Source organism: Dipodomys spectabilis, unplaced genomic scaffold (genome assembly GCF_019054845.1).
Source record: "Dipodomys spectabilis isolate Male_0828 unplaced genomic scaffold, ASM1905484v1 ptg000071l, whole genome shotgun sequence".
NCBI lineage: Eukaryota > Metazoa > Chordata > Mammalia > Rodentia > Heteromyidae > Dipodomys > Dipodomys spectabilis.
In genome coordinates this window covers 8,071,438-8,092,117 of record NW_024870748.1, presented here as the reverse complement: position 1 = coordinate 8,092,117, position 20,680 = coordinate 8,071,438, and the positions used below count along the sequence as shown (strand labels likewise).

Here is a 20,680-nt window from a genome sequence, read left to right as displayed (position 1 = left end):
ATCTTGATTCTTCCTTCCTCCTTATCCAAATCATGCCTCCACTTTATCCTATATCACTCTCTCTTTCTTCCATCCCACTCCTCCCCTCTTATGCTATACTATCCCTAGCTTCTTTTTGAGGACCACTTTGATGTTTGATCTCCTGTCACCCCTGCCTGTTTTTTTGTTGGTGGTGGTGGTGGTGGTGGTCATAAGGCTTGAACTTAGGGCCTGGGCTCTGTCCCTGAGTTCTTTTGTTCAGGGGTAGTGCTCTACCACTTTGATCCACAGCAGTGCTTTTGGTTTTCTGGTGGTTAATTAGAGATAAGATTGTCAGGGACTTCCCTTCCAGGGATGGCTTTGAACCATGATCCTTAGATCTCATGCTCCTGAGTAGCTGGGATTACAGATGTGAGCCACCAGCTCACAGTCATCTCCTAATCTTCATTCCACTTTACTCTTCCACTTTGTCCTGTGCTAACCTCTCCTTCTCACACCTCCATCCCCTTCATGCCACATCATCTCCTCTTTATTATATATCATTTTATTGGTGCTCAACCCATCCCCTTTATTCCATCTTATTCCTCTCCTTCTTCCAGGCCATCTCCTCATCTTTATCTCATGTCCTTTCTCGCCTTTAGCTCCTGTCCCTCCCTCTTCTTTGTCCTTTGTCTATACCTCTTTATTACTTAGTATCCCTTTCCTTTTCTCCTATATGACCCCTCCTCTTTATCTCTTTTCTGAATTCCACACGACCCACCTCTTATCCCCTGTCACCTTCTCCTTCATGCCATGTCATCCTTTCCTCTTTGTGTCATGTCTTCCCTCTTCTTTATTCCATGTGACCCTCTCTTTAAACTCATGTCACCCTTCCCTTTATCCCATATCACCCATTTCTCTTTAATCCGTCATCCCTCTTGTTTATCTCATATCACCCCTCTCCCATATGTCATGGACCGCCTTCTCTTCATTCCATATGACCCTCCCTTTTTCCCATGTCACCTCCCCCTCTTATGCTATGTCACCCTTTCCTCTTTCTGCCATGTCATCCCTCTTCTTTATCTCATGTCACCCACTCCTTATTCCAAGTGACCTTTGCTTTAATCTCATGTTACCTCCCTTATCCCATGTCACTTCTACCCTTTATGTCATATCACCCCCTTTATTCCACATGACCTTCTCTTCAATCCCATGTCACCTGTCTTGTTTATTCCCCACAGCCCTTCTTTTATCTCATGTCACCCTTTCCCTTTATCCTATGTTAATGTTACCCTTCCTCTTTATTCCCCTTCTTTATTCCACATGATCCTCCTTTTATATCTTTTCACTCCCTCTTTTATGCTATGTCACCTTTTCCTCTGTATCCCATGTCTCCCCCTCTCTTTTATACCACCCTTTCCTCTTCATCCCATGCCATCATTCTTCTTTATTCCATGGCATCCTCCTTCTTTATCCCATATCACCCCTCTTCTTTATCCCATGGTGTCCCCCTCTTTATTCCACATAACCCTTTCTTTATGTCACTCCTCCCTTTTATCCATGTTACTCTCTCCCCCTTTATCCCATGTCACCAATCCCTTTACACTATGTCACCCTCTCCCCTTTATTCCATCTCTCCCAACCCTCTTATTAAATTCCCTTCTCCCATTTCCCTTTAGATCTCCAGTCAGAGCTTCCCAGCTCACCTCCAAAGTATAAAAGGGGAAAATAATACACAGTAAGCCATGAGTATGCTGCTATCACGATACAGATGTTTATTAATGATTAAATGCCAGAGAAGTTTTAACTATCACAAATCTTCGAGCTCTTCGGTTGTTACCCATTGTATGATCAATTTCTATCCCTCAATACAGTACATTCTTCATTCTATGTACCTTAGCAGTTGTTACCCATCAATATCAGCTATAATTTGGATGTCATACATAACCCATATCTGTGTGTTACCAGAGCATGTCAAGCAAATTTGTACCGCCCTGCATAGAGGAACTACAGAGACGATAGATAAGAACATTTGTAATCAGATGATTTATCTACTTGGAACTATGTGTTTGTACCTAACTAGCTGTTTTGCTGACAACCAGGTGTGAACTCCAGCTGTCTTTAAAACAGATCCAGGTACTAAAGTCTAATTTGTCCTCTAACTTTTGATCCCAGAAAGGATAGTCAGGCTTACACTTGAGGTTTCCCAGTTGGTGTGACCTGAGCAAAACTGCGCAGAATTTTGGGAGTGGCTGTTGGACGAGCCCTCGGTCTAAATAATTTGGAAAAGGGGGAAAAAAAAAATCCTGAGGTGGCAGAGTTGCTGCGGGGACACGGCTATGAGTTGGTGTGACATGGTTTAGCATTAATTGTTTGTCAGCAGTCAGTAGGCTGACCTAACATTCTAGCATGCCTCTTGAGGGCCTTTCCAGTTGAGCTCTTGAAGGAGGGTAGGAAAGTGAGGAAAAACATGCAATCCCCTTTGGGGGAGGGAAAGCACCTCGAGATTTGTGAGCTTCTCTGGGACGGGTGTTTACCACAAATGGAACATCAATTAAAGGAAGGGCTGTTGTTAGGGAAAGCCAGGATCAGGGGTAAAAGAGAAGGCAAGGTAGCACCAGGGAGCCTGGGCATGACACAGAAACATCTCTGCTTTTACCAGCTGAAGAGACCAAGCATTCCCAGTGAAGGGGCTGGCAGTGTATTTGGAATTCTCATCCTGACCCGAGCCATCAGGTGGAACTCCTTCTTTCCCACAGATCTTTATCCTCAGGGTTCTCCTTAATGTTTCCTGTGACATCCCAGGTCTACCCCCACCCTTTTCCCCTGTCCGGCACCTTATAGAGGAAAAACATCTAAGGAAAGAAGTAGCCGATGCCAGTTTTGGCCTCCTTCTCCCGGGGCACACGGAGCAATGGGCGGTCTTGCTCCGGAATGGGAGGGTTACCCGCTCCTTCCTCATCGTCATGGGAACGGGCAGTGCCGGGAGGCACAGCTGGCTCCTCAGAGGAACCTGGAAAATAGTAATAATGTTAACTTCTTATGTTTCTACATGTCACACTTCGCATAGCACCAAGGCACTAAGACTTAGATTTGAGTTTCAAATACAGTATGAGACAAAAAAGTAGGAAAAGAATGATTATCTCCATTTGCTATATAAGAAAATAGCAGCCCAACAATAAGGACACAGATCTTTAAATCTAGGCCCACTGTAGCAGGTAGAGAAAGAACTGGGTTAGGGAACAGAAAGAGTGAGGTAGCACCCCATGCTCAAAGAAAATGGACAACACCACCCAGAATATGGGGAATATGATGACCTCCTAACAACCACCACCACCCCACAAGTACCCTAACTATTTTTACCAAGAAAATGAGTAACAAAGTTGGAGCAGGAAGCTTACAACACTTCATGGAGGGGAGAAAACAGATATCACCCTTCAATGACTTTGAGGAGGACTTGTACTTTATAATGTGGTCAGCCTGAGATTTGTTCTGAAGGAGAGTGATGTCTTCAGGACGTGCAATATCTGCATCTTCTTTCTGGGGCCCGGATGCCTTTTGATTCTGAACTTGCTTAGGATCAAGATCATCAGGCACTGGAACTTCTGCCACATTCAGGACTTCTTCAAGATGGACAGCCAGCTCTTGCACAGGGTCTGGAATTGTACTGAGAATGGAGACCTCTTCAGTCTCTGGAGCCACCGTGCCAACTTCATCTTCTTCGTAAGCATCAGCTTGGTATTTGTGAGATTCTGGAAGTTCATTGTGAATTGGAGAATTCTCAGAATCAGTCACCACACTGAGAACTGCATCTTTCTCAGGATTTAAACTTTCTTCAGAGGCTTCGTTGTCAGTGACATCAGAAGCAGAATCTTCTTCATGTTCTGGTATTTCTTCCTCATCAAAGGATTCTTCATTGTTTTGGGATTCACCCACCTCTGATGGCTCTTCCTGACCTGTAATTTCATCAAAATCAGATAGTGCTTCGGGACTTGTGATCACATGAAGAGCTGGGACCTCTTCAGGGTTGGGGTCTTCTTCAGAGGCCACACTTCCAAAGACTTCTGGAGATTCTTCATGATTTGGGATTTCTTCAGCATCTGAAGTTTCTTCACCATTTGGAATGCCAGCAAAAACTGGCAACTCATCAAGACTGGGATCATCCTCAGAGTGTGAGAGTCCATTTATCTCTGGGGATTCTTCATGATTTGGGATTGCATGTCCTGGTGGGGCTTCTTCAGGACTTGGGACCACATGAAGAGCTGGGACTGCTTCAAAATCAAGGTCATCTTCAGAGTCTAAAACTCCATTGACCTCTGGAGATGGTTCAGGCACTGGAATCTCTTCATGATTTGGGACCTCACCAGCAGCTAGGATCTCATCAATACTGGGATTTTCTTCAGAATCCTGGGGTTCATCATTATCAGAGGCATTTATATTGTCTGGAATTTCATTAATACTGGGGGCTTCTTCATTACCTGGTATTTCATCAGCATCCGAAGCATCTTCGTTGTTAGGGACAACATCAAGATAGGGAACTTCTGCCAGGTCAAAATTTTGGTAATCTTCAAAATCCGGTTCATCCTCGAAGTCAGGGTTCAGGTTTTCTCCAGCATTCACAGCTTCCGGTGAATCTGGTGCTTCTTCAGGGCCTGAAACCATATAAAAATAAGACATTGAGTCAAATTCTGGGCTGTCAAATGAGATCTGCAATTACATAATCAGGTTCTGGAATATTCTCAAGGGAAGGAAGATTGTCAAAATTCAGGGGGTTATCATTAACATCATAGTCATCAAGCTCTGATATGCCCTCAGAATGTGGACCTTGAATATCAAGGTTATTTAAGGAACTCATAACCTTGAAGTTTCCCACACGACTTCCTTTACTGAGATGTTCAAATACCAGTTCTTCATTGGCTATCTCTCTCTCTCTCTCAGAGGACTTATCTTCTTCAAGGGGCTCATCTTCAGCAAAGACCTGATCCTCTGGAAAGATATGACTTTCAGCAAGGGCCTGACTCTCAGTAGGGAACTTACCTTCATCAAAAGGCATGCTTTGGGCAAGAATAGCAGCCTCAGCTTCAGCAGAGTTTTCCACTGGATCAGAAACCAAAGCATCCTCTTCCATCTTTATGCGTGCACTCCTGAATAGGAAAGTGTTTGAAAAGGTACATCAGTTCATACCTAGAATTATTAACATGTACTTTGGACTATGCATAAATAAATAGAAAATTACGCACTGGATCTTCCTCAAATTCCTGCGTCTGATAAAGTCCAGGGCTTCAGGACTGGACTTCCCCATGCGCTTCTCAACCTGCTTTTGAATATGAGGTGGCACCTGAGGGTAAAATTAACATTTTTTTTATTTCACAGAGCCCTTTCATTTATACTCATCTGTGTTACGTGACTGCTAATCAAAGAAGAATTTCTGAAGTGGGGAAATTAGAAGCTACTTGTTCAGGTTACCTTCGTGCAACTCTCCCTTACCTTATGAACAAAAGAAGAGTGTAAAACAAATGTACCCAAAAGTCCCACTTGCCTGGAACAAGACATCCCAGTTATCAATCATGGCACGGACCACATTGACAGAAGCAACATAGTGGTCAATTCCCAGCTTTGTTTTCCTGGCTTCTCTCTTGCCAAACTTGCCCTTCTTCAGAAGAGCAGATCCAAACACCAAGGCCAAGTTGTTAGAAGTCATGCGGTTGCCTGGAACCTAGATAAAAGAAGACAGAAAGTAATCAACCTTGAGATAATATTGAAAGTTGTACAACAGATGTGTGTCTTTTACTTCTCCTGCATTTTTCTTTATCCTACCCATCCCATATACTGGCTTATATTCTCCCTCACAGGTCCCCTACTGAAGTTTTTACTACTATTTCCCATGTATTTTTTTTTTTTACCAAGCTTCCATCAAGGCCAATGGAATCCTCGCAGTTTTCAGTGATTTTATGCAAGGCCTTCAGCAGACACTCCAGAGTGTCACTGTTGCAAGGTGGCATCAAGTAAACCAACAGCTGCAAGGCAGAAAGCTGATCCTCTGGTTTCAGAGCTAGAGACGGAAAATAAGGATGGCTCAGAGGGGTAGTGGTTTCATGTTAAGGAAACAAGTTCCTGCTTCAAAACTCTTATTAGCTATGGAAAAGGTACCTAAGCAATTTATCTTTGCTTGCTTCTAGAACATTTGACTTTAGGAGACTTGGAAGCAAGAAGAACCCCCACCTCCACCACTATCCGAAGTGTACATAACTGAAGCTGGAATTTCTAATCCATAAAATTAAAGGAATATCAAGGAATATCAAAAGTAATCTAGAGAATGTTTTATTAAAACTTTTATGGTAATTATGAAATGATAAAAATGATTATTTTCAACTGGAGAGATGTTTTATCTTTACCATTTTTCTTTTTGGGGGGGTTGGACTGTCTGTGTTTTTACTGGGGGTATCTTAGATCTTGCAACCTGATCTATCAATAGACCCTCTAGATATCTATGCCAGTTCCTCTCAATGTGCAAGAAGATTGTGCAGAAGACTCACTTGCTGTCAGAAGAAAAGACATGTGCAGATCATCTGGCAGCAAGGAGTCCTTCATGTCACATAAAAAACCCTTCAACAGGGCAGCCACATCATGTACATTTTGATTGTCATCCAGCACTATGTCCATACCTTGTTCAAATTCCTCACGGAGCTAAAAGAAAGAAGAGAATATGTGAGCTGTTTGCCCTTCCCACCATGAAATCCATTTTGGCATTCCTTCAATAAGGCCTAGGCTTGAGTAGAGGTAGCTGGCAAGATGGTGTGTCTGGGGAGCTTAAAAGAAGACCTTGCTTCCCCTATACACACCGCTCATAACATTACCTTCAGGTTTACAAGGAAGGACCCACCTCTGTCTGTTTTTTGGTTACTCAAGGAACATGTACAGATAGTCAGTTTACCTCCAGCACTCGCTGCAAGGAATGTTCAGCAGTGAAAATCCCTAATGTCTTTGAACCTGAAAGAAAAAACCAGAGGATCCTATGCATTTCTGAGGCATTTTCCTAGGGCATTTCCCTGTACCCATAAGGAGATGCATCCCTAACTCCATTGGTATCCGAGGACTGTTAACCAAACCTTTCATCTCTACCACCTTTCTCTTATCTTGCAACATCCTCTCCTTTCCCTTTAATTTAACCAGTTGTGGCTCCCTTACCATGTTCCTCAATGAATTTGCAGCAAGCCTCAACCACCTGTGGGATTTGCTTCGCAATAGGATTGAGGCCCATCTTCTCTTTGCATGCCAGAAGTCGCTGGCCAATGGGAAATGAAGCCTTGGAGAGCTGCAGGGTCTGCAGCAGCAAGGCCCCATCCTCCAGCTCAGCCAGGCTCTCCAAACATACCGCACCCTGTGGAGAAGCCCAAAGGGTTTTACACAGAGGAGAGGAAGGGCCCTTGGAATCTAATGAGCATAAGATGACACTAAGAAGCCCACCATTCCAACATGTCTTGGTCCCCTCCCCTCCCCCGCCCCATGAGGACACATGCCGACACCCTCCCTGTCGCCTGACATTATTGCACATCTTCAGAAACAATCCCTCACTGACCCCTAGAAGGTTTTAACTCACTCGACGCCCACGGCGGGTGAACTCCGGGGGCAAGGTGGGCGTATTCCGTCTGCGACGGAAGAAGCGCCTGATGCGTCCAAATAATCTTTGCATCACGTTTCCCCGACGACGACGACGAGGGCCTGCAGGCGCGCTGGTGGTCTCTTCATTCTGCGCCATGGCTGTCAATTCCAGCAGCTTGCGGCGGGTAAGCTCATTCACCAGCACCTCTTCCAGGCGAATGCCAAAGGTTTTCAGAGCTACCGATGAGAACCCAGAGAAAGAAAAGAGAACCGTCAAAACCCCGCGGCGCTAGAATCAGAAAGAAATTGGAGGGGCTATCGCACTCCCTCTAAACAGCCACCCGCAGTCACGTCACCCCTCCAGACCCACAGCGCCCCTCCTATGGGGAGCAAGTCCCAAAGACCCTCTGCAGTGATTAGGCAAAGGATTCAGCTCTACTCCACTACCCCGACGGGGCTCAAGATCCCCTGCCTTAAGTTCTGCCAGAAGCGATGAGAGAGATGTCTTCACTCCTATCTGTCTGGGATGGGTCCCCCAGGAAGGCTCAGGCACGTCTGAGAGGACCGCCCCCACTGCGCTTTTAGCTAACTGCGCCACTTCCTGCTAACACCCCCTGAGGGGTTTCTGGGAGAGAGGGGAGTGACTTCAGGGGCATTGGGCACCGCCCAATCTCCACTAACCAGGAGCATCCTACGCAATGGGGGGGGGGGGAGGAAGGGGGGGTGTCAGCATTCTAGTCCTTTCCTTAAAAAAAAAATCCAGCAAAACAGCCCCTTACCCCTTTCTTGTCCTCTCAAAATCAGAAGCAACTTCTCCAAGGTTTTTGGACGGTCTGTGGGCTCAGCTACAAAGCAGAAAGAAAAGACACGCACACTCGCACACCAATAACCCTTGATAAGTGATGAAAACATCGTCATGCATTAATCTGCAGCGTGGGCGAGAAGGTGGAGGGGGGGGGGCTCCGCGTTCACCCCTTGGAGCGAAGGGGGAAATGCATTTTCTCTCCCAGACTCAGTTTCCCCGTCTGACTACAGAGCCGATCCTATCTATAGAACATATGTAAGATACCAAGAATTGAACCAAACCAGTCTAAGGCACTGGGAGCGCATCTCTCTACGCACCAGTAGTCTCAACCCAACACTTAAAACAATTTCAGGGGCTCTGAGGCGTCCGAATCATGCAACAGGCGAGGGGAGGGGCTCTGCCTGCAGCGCCACCGTGGGTAAGGGTCGCCAAGTTATTGCGGGCGCGCGCTCACGCTCTGGTTGCCGTCGGCTCCTCACGCTGCGGTGGGAACAGCGGCGACACCTGACTCTCCGCCCCCTCCCCACGCCCCTCACTCCAAATCCCGCAGCCACCGTGGCTGCCCGGCGGGGTCTCCGCACCCTTTGCTTCACTCACTTTAGGCTGCGCCAGTGGTGCGCACCTAGCAAACCTGCAGCCCCCAGCCCCCCACTCTGCACTTTCCAGTCCTACTGGGGGCTCCCCTCAGTCCGCGCGAACCCACTCCCACCTCCCCTCGACTCTGCAGCCAAATCGACCCGCATACCCCTGAGATCCCTTGATGCGCTCGAACTCGGAGCCGCGTCCCCCCGGGTTCGCCGCAGCCAGTCGAAGTAGGTAGCGCTCACTGCGCACCTCCCGCCGCCAAACCCCGTGCCCGCACCGCCCTCCCGCTCTTTGCTGGCTTGGCGCGCATCTCTCTCACCTTCTCTATCTCTCTCTCGCTCGCTCGCTCTCTCTCTCGCTCTCGCTCTCTCTCTGTGTCATCAATCTCTGTCGGTCCCAGTCCTCTCTCAAGAGTGTCCCTGTGCGTCTCCGTCGCGCTCGTCCCGATTCTCACACGGCACCTGGTGCGCCTATCTCTCCACCCGTCCGCTGTCCACTTGTCTGTCCCTGACATTTGCCGGTCTTAATGCCCCCCTTAACCCTTCAGACTTCGACCGAGGGGAACTAATTTTTTTTTCCTCTCTTGCAATTCAACAGCCTTCAACTCTCGCTTTCTCGGTTCCCCCCAAGCGCCTGGAGATCGGACTAGGTCTGAGTCGGGGCATGAGCCCCTTTTACCCTTTCCTGGATCCCCTAACCTGTCCCGTCCCTCCCGGGGGGTCTACTCGCCCGAAGGCGAGGACGCCACACTCCGGGGTATAGCTCACCTCTGTCCGGTTTGAATTCAGAGAGGAAATGTCTGGCCACGAGTTCGTGGTAAGCAGCCTCTTCCAGCTTCAGACGCTCCAGCTCAGAGAGGCTGTGTATTGATACCATCTTTGTCCGGCAGTCCGAGTTGTGCCTTGGGGCTCCTCCCAGCACACTCACTAAAAAAATTAAGGCAGACAACAACAGTAAAGGGGGCATGATTCTGGGACACCATGTCCTTGCTTCCTTCAGAAAAGGAATGCAGCCACCCATTCTGGAGCCGCATGATTATCAGGGCTGCATCATCCAATTGTCACTGGACCTGGTGGAGGGAACTATGGGGGGTAGAAGGGGAGGGAAAACTGGGAGGTGGCTTCACCCTCAAGCAGAGCTGCCTCTGGTAGCTTCTTTAAAAAAAAAATTCAACTTAAAAAAATCAGCTCTGAACAGATAGTCCAGAAAAGAGGAAACCTAATTATGAAAAAAGGGGGAAAAAGATAAAAGAAAAACAAACCTTCCAATTTTAAAAAAAAAACACTTTCAGACAAGAATAAAACACTATTTTCTACTCATTAATTAGAACACTGGTTGAGATTTGTGTCTGTTGGTTTTTTTTTTTCCATGATGATATTCAACATGATCTGGGTTAAGTAAAAAAGAAGGTTTCAGTTGTTTGTTTGGGGGATTTGTTTTTGTTTTTGTTTTGTGGAGGATTTTTTTTTGTAAATTTATGTAAGTCTTCCCAAACACAAACTGCACATACGGGTCTACAGACAAGTCCTCCACAAGTCCTCTGACCCAGTAATTCCCCTTCTAGGAATCTATCCTAATGAAATCTTCCTACAGACAGAAAAAAAAAATCACATGAACCATAACAGTAAAAAGTAAAGGGGGAAAAAGCTAGCCTAGCAATGAAGTTAATTACATAAATTAGGTAATGCACATAGTATGGAAAATTATACAGTCACTAATAATGTTTACAAAGCACTTTTTGACAAGACATACAAAATGGAATTGAATTGTAATTACAACTATGTGAAGAAAGCGTACATATATAAATAAAAGATTGAGGGGAAATCCATGCAAATGCTAACAACCTCTGTATTAAGTGGTAGTATGTTATTTGCTTTTTGCTTTTGCTTTATCAAAAAGCATTGCAACCTCATTGAATTAGATTTCATAAAACAATCAACTTGTACCAAAACAAACAGATATCATCTCTAGACCATTTCTAGTGAGAATTAGCGAGCAAAGGGAAGTCTGTTTCACTGTAATGGCAAGGCAGTTTTATCTGGTCTTTTCCATGGTCATCACAGGTTGCCCAGTGAGGGATCCCCCCCACACTCTACATAGCATCCTTTCCTGCACATTTTCTGTTCCCCATTTGTTCTTTCAGCCACTAATTTAAAGGGGGGTTCTGTATTGATAGATTTTTTTTACAGGGTAGTAAAGGAGATACACAAGTTAGTAACAATTTACCAAAGCCTGTGATAAGTCAGTAGGCCTAGATATAAACAAAGTACTGTAAGAGCAGAAAAGAGAAACATTTAAGTCTGCCTGGAGACAGAGAGGAGAGACAGATGAGAGAGAGAGAGAGAGAGAGAGAAGGAGGAAGGGAGAGGAGGAGGGAGAGAAGGGGCAGCTTGTGCAGAGAGAAAGAAAAGGAAGAGAGGTTGCCATCCTCTTGAAGCAATATAAATGAATTGGAGGAGATAAAAATATGAATGGGCAGAGATGAAATCATGAATGGTCCAATAAGCCACGTGAAAGAGTTGGACCTTCTGAAGACAACACAGAGCTAATGTAGGATTTCAGGCAGGGAGTGACAGAGTTGTGCCTTGGAAAAATCAGTCATGAAAATCTAGTTTGGACAGAAAGCCTGAAGCAGGTAGATCAGCCAAGAGGCAAGGCATACTGATACAAGTCACGTCACTGAATAGAAATGATAGAAAGTAGGGGAAAATAATTGTAATGAAAAAGAAAGAATTTAGGGTAGCTTTCAAGCTTCTGGTTTGGATAAATGTGTGTGTGTGCTGGTTTCTGACAGAAAAGATAATTTGGGACACAGAGAAACAAACCTTTTGTCAAAAGAGGAAATAACCATGTACCACTTTTCTGAACTTTCTTTCCACATGGAATTTTGCACTTACGTTCTGTGATTTAGTTGGAGAGGGGCTTAAATTTCAAAGATCAGATAATGTGGTTTTGACAGAAATGTGGTAGATGCTTAATTTTTCTAATATCACTGTCCCTTTCCCTTTGCTACAACCCAGACAATTTGTACCTATCTTGGAATGTCAGCTATATATTTTCTTGCTTACCAGATCTAGTTGCCCAAAGAGGAGAGCTGAGAATCAGCCGCCCCCCAATAAAGTATAAACAAACAATAAAGGCTCAAAGCAACACTAGCCCATAAAGAAGAGAAAAAGAGAGAAGCTTTTGAGAGATGAGTCAGCCTAGATGCTTACAATTCTGAAGGAAATCAAAGGCCTTAGAATAAACCGTTTGTCATTGCCTCTCTGCTTGCAGACACAGGGCTAAACTTAAGAGCAGTCATATGCTACAGTTTTGCCAGCAAAACTGATACTGCCTTGCTTGCCTTGGGCTCTGTCAAAGCACCAGGAGGACACAGACAGAAGCAAAGCTGGCAAGATCAGTGTGCCTAGACAAGAAACAAATACGTAACATGGAGATGGGTGAAAAAGCAGAGATTTGAGAAGTGTACTTGTCTTTGGTCCTAACTTTATAAACAATGCAAAAGAAGACTCAGCACAAGGCATGCAGGGCTATGAGATCTCTGTTGGGTCAGTGTCTTCCCATGTTCCTCAGAATTCCGTGGCACTAGGCTGAAGGTGCCCACGCATGTAAAATATCCTCCAGGAGGAATGAGAAAGCAAACCAGCACAACTTCAATCTAAAAACACATTGGCCAAAGAATTTCTTCAGGCAACTCTTTGCAGTGAACACTGAGTTCAAAGCCAAGCCTGATGACTTCTCAGCTGAATTCTCTGAGTCTCAGCCTACTCTGTAAAATAGAGAAATAGCATAGCACACACTTCTTCTGTTGTGTGAGAAGTGAATGAATAATGCATATGTAATAAGTAGCAGTGGTTTTAATAAATACCTTAATACCGCAGGTACTTTGCAGAAGGCCTGGGGTTATTAGAACGTTTTAGCTTTAAACATAATTTTATCAGATGCCAGATGCATGTATTCCTAGTTACTCAGGATGCTGAGATCTGAGGATCCTGGTTCAATGCCAGCTTGAGAAAAGAAATCTGAGAGTAAAACACTCGATCTTCAATTGGCCAGCAAAAAGCTGGAAGGGGAGCCGTGGCTCAAGTGGCAGAGTGCCAACCTTGAACAAAAAGCTAATTGAAAGTGGGAGATCCTGAGTTCAAGCCCTAAGACTGGCACACACAAAAAAGTGATTACATAAATTCAGAATCTGTGTCAAAAGTATGGAACAACCTACTCTGTTCAATTTCTACAAAATTTTAATTAAATTAGGCAAGCAAGAAGATTTAGTGACCTATTAACAATAGACAGTTGTTCACTCTTGAATTTCATTGGGGTAATTTTTAAATCATTTTATGAAATTTAGAAAAGCTAACTTCATAATTCAATATTTCATATGTTACTATTTAGATGAGTAAATGAATTTCTCTTTCAAATCATTCTATTTAACATTGTTACTAGAAAAAGAACACATGGATATCAAGCAGGAGTATTTGAACACAGTCAGAAGGACACCTAAACCATGTTTCAAGTAATACAAAAAGGAAGAAACACCCTTGGGTGGCATCAAGTCCATTCCTCATGTCCTCCTGAATGCATGGCACAGACGGAGAAACAAATTAACATTAGAAAGGTCACCCACTTCAAATTATGAGGACAAAAATGCTCTCAGCTAGGCATAAATCCACAACATTCACAATCTGGAGTCACAATTTCCTCCACTGCCCTCATAAATAGTTAGCATTGGTGCAAGGCTCAGTAGTAAGCACCTGAGAGAGAAAGAGAGACCAGTGGGGGGGGGGAGGGGAAGCAGGGAGTACACTGATGCCTTGGTTGGAATCCTTATGAATTAGCCACTTTATGGCCTCTGCAGAATTTTGCTTCTAAATACTGAGAGTACCTAGGAGTTTAAGAAATTCATAGTAGCTTGGGGATGGGAGCCTAGAGGGTATGCGTGCACGTGATTCATGTCTATAGGCAGTGACAATGGATCAAGACATCCCCGTTAATACATCACAATGTGGGACAGAGATCCAGGGCGCTAGATGAAAACATTTGGGCGCCAATTTGGTCTGCTGACACATTACCTCATTCATCTCTGAGCATTAATGAGTTAGCCTTTAAGTTGTTATCCCATAACCTCCATTTCAGCAAAGGCTGCAGATGCCGTGAACAAAATGACTCATTTCATCCTTTGCAGTGGTGATGCCCCGAGATAATTAAATTGGGGGACAGCACTCTTCAATAACTAGAGTCAGCCCGTCATGCCACACAGCAGAAGCTCATAAACTGGAGGAGGTACTGTTAAAACATTTTGAGAGAAGCCCTGGCTTCAAAGAAAATCTGCCCCACGAATTACGAAGAACATCAGAGTGGTTCTTAACCACCACACAGTTCAAAATCTCCAAGGTATAGTATAGAAAAGCTGAAGTTCAGAAAGGTACAATGCTTTTCCCAAGGCCACACAGCAATTTGACAACAAAGCCTAGACAAAAACCTAGTTCTCCATCTCAAGGCATTTTCTACTACCTTATCTTCCTGTGTTCATAATATCTGCAAGATTCTGCATTGCCACATAGTGAAATCAAAAGAATGCACACACAGTCAAAGCTTAATTCCATAAAGCCAGGAGAGGTCATATCCGAAGGCAGTCAGCCACCACAAATTTACATCTTTGTAAATTAAGTACAATCGTCATTCCATTGGCCATGGGATATCTTTTTCAAATTTTATTGACTAAAAAAAAAAAAAAAAACAAAAAAAAACTCGGAGGGCTGGGAAGGTGGCTCAGTGGTAGAGCGCTTGCCTTGCATGCTCCAGGCCCTGGGTTCGATTCCTCAGCACCACAAAAGCAAAAAGAAAAAAGCTGGAAGTGGCGCTGTGGCTCAAGTGGTAGAGTGCTAGCCTTGAGCTGAAGAGCTGAGGGACAGAGCCCAGGCCCAGAGTTCAGGCCCCACAACCGGACCCAAAAAAAAAAAAAAAAACTCGGTCTCAGGGTGGTGAAAGGCAATCTTTGTGTGATAGTCATCCCAGATCATAGTGTAAACAAGGTGACATAACATCAAATACAACAAGATGTAAATATTCAGTTATCTGCAGCACATGAAAGGGTCCATAAGAGTACTGACAGCAGCAGTGTCACAGGTGTCACCAATTTCCCTTTTGGGTGCTATTTCTATTAAATTGTGGGGGAAGAAGGAGGGAAAAACAAGATTTTCGATCACGGGGAGTTTAAAAAATAAATGTCTAATTTGCATTGTTCGTTTCATTGTCGCTAAAGCTTTCTTAATGTCCTTTATCTGTGGACTAGCACACAGTAGGTGTTCAGTAAGTGTTCATTGGGTGACTCATGGGATTTTAAACTCAGGATTAGAAAGAATAGAAGGACTTATAATTAAAACAGCTATTCGTGATTCATGAATAAGTGAATCATGCCAATTTATTCCTACAACAACCCCTGGAAAGAAGGTAGGATGGGGATTACCTCCCCCTGACCCTCCCTTTTATAGATAACAACAAAGTAAGCATCTTGAGAGATTCTGCTTTAGTAAAGTTGAACAAAAAAATGTTATACAGGAACATGATATGCCATCCCCATGAGCCCAATGAGCTCCCTACCCATAGTTTAGTACACTCCTACCTCTCTCCACAGTTTAGCATGCTCCCTTCCTGAGCAACACTAGGCCCATTTAGCAAAGGCAATAAACAATCAACTTCCAACCCCCTTTACCTTGGGATGGCTCTTCTCTGGGGCAGCTACCACCATGTAATGCAGCAAGAGCCCCTTAGAGTGACCTTCAGGTCTGGGCAGTTGCAGGACACCTTATCTACTATTTGGACAGCAGCCATACATCCTAGTCTGCCATGATGAAACCCCTGGCCCACATGTCCACACCAGGGTCTCTACCTCTTAGCCCCTTCTAGCCCCTCCTAAACCCCCTAGGCTATATAGGTCACCTCAGACAATGGCCAGTGCTTCTTCTCATATCTCCCTTGTGAGAAGGGGTCTTGCCGGCCCCTTTCCTGGCAATAAACCTTTCTTTGTTCTCTGTACCTGGATGTCTACATGGTTTTCTGGCAAAGTCCAAATAGTCTATCCATCCTTGGGCCAAACATAACCCTTCTCATAAAATCATGGCATTTCTTTGTAGTCATCATTAGTATCTCCTGCCTCGGAAGATTCAAGTCAATACTAGCATCTTCCTTTCTAAAGAAGTAACTGGACTGTTTTTGAGGTATTATTATATATGCTACTCTGTGGAATTCCTTGGGGAATGGGAATGAAGTGATAGAAAGAAGATAGATATGTATATAATATTCATATGTATGTATATAATATTCATATATATGTGTGTATATGTATATATGTGGGTATATATGTATGTGTGTATGTATGTATGTATGTATGTATACTACTACTGTGAAAAGTGGTAGAGAGGAACTAACAGAAGGGAAAGGCACCTCCCTAGCTTAACAGCCTGGTATCCCAGAAAGCCTGCAATATAAATTAGAACTGGGAGTTGAATCTCAGTGTAAATTCTCACAACCATTTTCTACATGACTTGAAAGAAGGTTTATTTCTACATGCCTCAGATCCAGGACCTTATAAATAAGAATTATAACACCTGTTAGGTATAATTGTTAGGAATATATTAAGAAGAAGTAGAATGAAAAAATTATCTAAAATCAATAGTGCTGTGCCAAAAAGTGAAGAATTACCCCCCCTAAAAACTACTTGGAAATGATACTCAGGGTTGGGGGTTTAGCTCAGTGGAAGAGTACTTGCCTGGCAAGTGCAAGGCCCTGAATTCAGTCCTCAGCTCTTAAAAAAAAGTAGGGATAGAGTGTTTGCCTTGCATGCATGAGGCCCTGGGTTCGATTCTTCAGCACCACATAAGCAGAAAAAGTCGGAAGTGGGACTGAGGCTCAAGTGGTAGAGCTCTAGTCGACAGCTGAAGAGCTGAAGGACAGCACCCAGGCCCAGAGTTCAGGCCGCACGACTGGAAAAAAAAAAAGTAGGGATACTCTCTGAAATGAGACAGAGAGTGCCCCTGCTGAGGAGTGCCTTGGCAGTAGCTTTCAAAAGTGAAAATGGGGAGCCACGCCTGTAATCCTAGCTACTCAGGAGGCTGAGATCTGAGGATAACAGTTCAAAACCAGTCAAGGCAGGAAAGTCTATGAGACTCTTTTCTCTACTAAAGAGCTGGAAGTGGAGCTGTAGCTCACATGGTAGAGTGCTAGCCTTGAGCAAAAAACATCTTAGGGACTGCACTGAGGCCCTGAGTTCAAGCCCCAGGGGGAAAAAAGTGAAAATAAGCAAAAGCAGGCTTTCAGAGGGATAAGATGAATTGTTTCTTCACTGGTGATGGAGATGAAGACAGCTGGCTATGGGTCCAAGTGTATAAAATGTAGGAGAAAGCTAACCAGCCTCCAAAAGTAGTTCAATGATTGCTTTGTACCTTCAGCACCATATACAAGTCACCTATGCTCAGGATGGTGAAGAAAAGGGGAGAGGCATCAGTTCCTGCCCTTGGGATCTCAGAACATAGTTGAAGGTCACATAAATGTCATTCGTCTGAAGGACTGTCAAGAAACAGCAATGAGTCTAATAGAATTCTGCTGTCCTTCTCCATAGTATTTTAAATGTATTTCCTTGCTTGTGTTCTTTAAGGGGTGTTAAGAGGTGATGATTTCCCCTAGGCCTACCAACAGTGGGCAGACCCTCACTGAACTGTAGGATTCTAGTATGCACACAGAAAATTTCTATTGATTTGTCCTATGGTGTCAATCTTTCTCCTGCCCCCAAAGCCATTCCCTTTCAGACACAAATATACATTCCCACTCACAAGCATCATCTGCACACTTACATCTAAACATATACACAAAGACAAAAGATGGTAATGAGCGTGAATTGAAGGGAAGGCCATTCGCCAACTGTCAAATCCATCCAGGTTACATCTATGAGATGGTATGAGAAAGAATAGAGCGATGGCAACATTACCCCAAACCATGTGGACAAAGGTTGTGACAAGGAAGATTGCAGAATAAATACATTCTCAGAATCTACTGAGCTCTTCCTCTATCTTTGACCCCCACCACCCACTCACTTCTCTTAGTCTTTGATTATATCTTCCACAAGAAGCATCCAATTTTCTGCCAGTTTTCTTTTTCAAAATCTTGTCTCAGCAGTCGTCACAGGGACTTAGGGGCTGTGGGAGATATTTTCCCCTGTAGTTTTCATGATCCAAATGGTACTTTTTGAAGTAAATTCAAATAACTATACTTCTCAAATATCAATGTCTATCTAAATACCCTCCTTCAAAATAAGACCACTAGCTAGACTATGGGGTCGTGAAGAAAAGCCCTAGAACAGGAAACAGGCCTGCTTAGTTACTAGGCAGCTGGGTGGCCTTGGGCAATTCAGTCAGCACCTCCAAGCCCGAATCACAACTGGCATAATTTAGTATTATCTTGTTTATAGAATAGCACTATTGAGACCACAGCCCTCACATATACAGAGTCCTTGATTATTCTAAGAGACATGGCAAACTCCAGGCCACAGCGTCTTGCCTCTACTGCTATCAGTTCAAGGGACAGTGCCTCCCACACCTCCTCAGACCTCCTGAGAACATTTTGAGGCGATCTCCCTCTCTTGTCCCACGCAAGCCTCTGCCCATCTGCAGGCCCTTGGCCTTGAGCTGAGTCCCTGGGGGGGGGGGCCTTTCTGGGGCTATCCTCAGCAAATGGTGCTAGCACTGGTGTGCAGGGCTTTCAGGCTAGGTTGTGCTGTGTACATCCTGCCCTTATAGAGCTAGTGAGAACATAGGATCTACAAAGTGAAACAAAGTTCCATTGCTTGCAAAAAATAAAAATCACACAAAAAACCTTGCATCAAAGCATTCAATTTCAGCTGTGAACTCTAGGTTTAATGCATCAATGTGAAAGCCTGAGCAACATGTTCCCCCATCCCAGGCCTCCTGTCTTTCTCCCTGATATGGGGGCCTCCACTTAGAGGATCTTCCTCTCCCTCTCCTGCCCCCACAGTAGGACACACTCAGGCCTGTGGTCTCCAACCCTTGTCCTACCTTTTTGACAACTCTCCGTGTCTGCTGCTTGTCCGTTTGGTGATACAGCCATGGCTAGTCCTGACACTAGCTGCTGTGAATGCTCTGCTCTGTCTTGAAGACTCCCCCAAGCTGTATACACCTTTCCCACGTTGGGGTAGGACTGATTCATAGCAATTTTCTACACAGGAGCCTTATGCATACCTGTTTGCTGAATTCTCTGGGTTACGCCTACAGTTGTTCACCATACCCCCACAATATCTCTCCTGTATATGCAAAACCAGTCTTTCTTTCAAATGAGGCTCACCTCACCTTTTCTTTCTTTTTTATTTTTGTCAGATATGGGGCCTGAACTCTGGGCCTGGGCACTGTCCCTCAGCTCTTCAGCTCAAGGCTAGCACTCTACCACTTGAGCCACAGTGCTTCTTCCCACTTTTTCTTTTGATACAGTACTGAGGAATCGAACACAGGGCCTCATGCATACAAGGCAAGCACTCTGCCACTTAGCCACCTTCCCAGCCCTCACCCTTTCTTTTAAGTGTTCTGAATGAGCCCTCCCTGGCCATGTTCACAAGTCACTTCACATTACAGGTGAAGGAAGAGCAGCAGTGGATATTCAGATCGTCAAGAAATGTACCTAGTGGAACTGGGAAGGTGGCTCAGTGGTAGAGTGCTTGTCTTGAATGCATGAGGTCCTGGGTTCAATTCCTCAGCACCACAGAAGCAAAAAGAAAAAGGCTGGAAGTGTGTCTGTGGCTCAAGTGGTAGAACACTAGCTTTGAGCTGAAGAGCTGAGGGATAGCGCCTAGGCCCAGAGTTCAGGCTCCAAGACCGAGAGAGAGAGAGAGAGAGAGAGAGAGAGAGAGAGAGAGAGAGAGAGAGAAAGGAAGGAAGGAAGGAAGGAAGAAAGAAAGAAAGAAAGAAAGAAAGAAAGAAAGAAAGAAAGAAAGAAAGAAAGAAAGAAAGAAAGAAAGAAAGAAAGCAAGAAAAAGGAAGGAAGGAAGGAAGGTACCTAGTGCTCATTACTGTCACAGCCACGATAAAGACATAGATCTCATGGATCCAAACTCAGCACACTTTTTGTTGCCCTTGTGCTCTGACTCTATGCCATTTCAGGGCAGGGAACATCTTTTATTGGCCTTATGCATGCAAGGACTGTGCAAAGAACAAGCACCTCTCCTCAGCACCACACTTTTCTGCTCCCTTTTTCCCACTTTAGTCCAAGGCCTCTCCCCTCACAAATTCAGAGACAAAAAGTCATTTTGTTCAAAGTTCAATGACCAGCAAGAGCAAACAGTAACCAACTTCACAAAGCTGACCACAAAGATCTATGTGACCTCCTCCAGCCTTCACTCCCTCACACACTACTATCATCATCATTTTGCATTTTCTGTCTTCTACACATGTCTGAATACCTGGAGAAGAAGTCAGAAGGCCATTTTTCTAAAACTTCTCCCAAAGTAGAAGTTCTACTCTGCAGCCCACCAAATCATGCATACAAATCACCATTTAACAAAGGACAAATATATTATTTTCTAGACTAAGATGTTTATCATATCCTAATTTGATGCACCAGGGGTAATGTGGGGTTATAAATACAAGATCTCAAACAAGGGAGACTTCAAATGTGCAATTATTCCCCCTTGTGATTCATTATGCTATCCTCTTTGACCAAGTAAAT

At 44.4% G+C, this 20,680-nt stretch overlaps 1 protein-coding gene across 2 annotated transcripts in view; it reads right to left on the bottom strand.

Moving 5' to 3' along the window:
- Positions 1-2,813: 2,813 nt before the first annotated feature.
- Positions 2,814-20,680, bottom strand: part of Arhgap36 (Rho GTPase activating protein 36) — a 30,864-nt gene continuing 12,997 nt past the window's right edge. The window contains exons 2-12 of one of the 2 annotated variants that reach the window (XM_042682451.1): positions 9,718-9,876; positions 8,340-8,405; positions 7,559-7,797; positions 7,147-7,339; positions 6,893-6,948; positions 6,495-6,645; positions 5,862-6,010; positions 5,498-5,674; positions 5,199-5,296; positions 4,996-5,102; positions 2,814-2,971 (exon numbers count right to left, since the gene is read on the bottom strand). In XM_042682451.1, the coding sequence (XP_042538385.1) occupies positions 2,814-2,971; positions 4,996-5,102; positions 5,199-5,296; positions 5,498-5,674; positions 5,862-6,010; positions 6,495-6,645; positions 6,893-6,948; positions 7,147-7,339; positions 7,559-7,797; positions 8,340-8,405; positions 9,718-9,876 (1,553 nt within the window). Of the gene's footprint in view, positions 2,972-4,995; positions 5,103-5,198; positions 5,297-5,497; positions 5,675-5,861; positions 6,011-6,494; positions 6,646-6,892; positions 6,949-7,146; positions 7,340-7,558; positions 7,798-8,339; positions 8,406-9,717; positions 9,971-20,680 lie in introns of those variants that run through there. The other variant, XM_042682450.1, reaches the window with a different exon arrangement.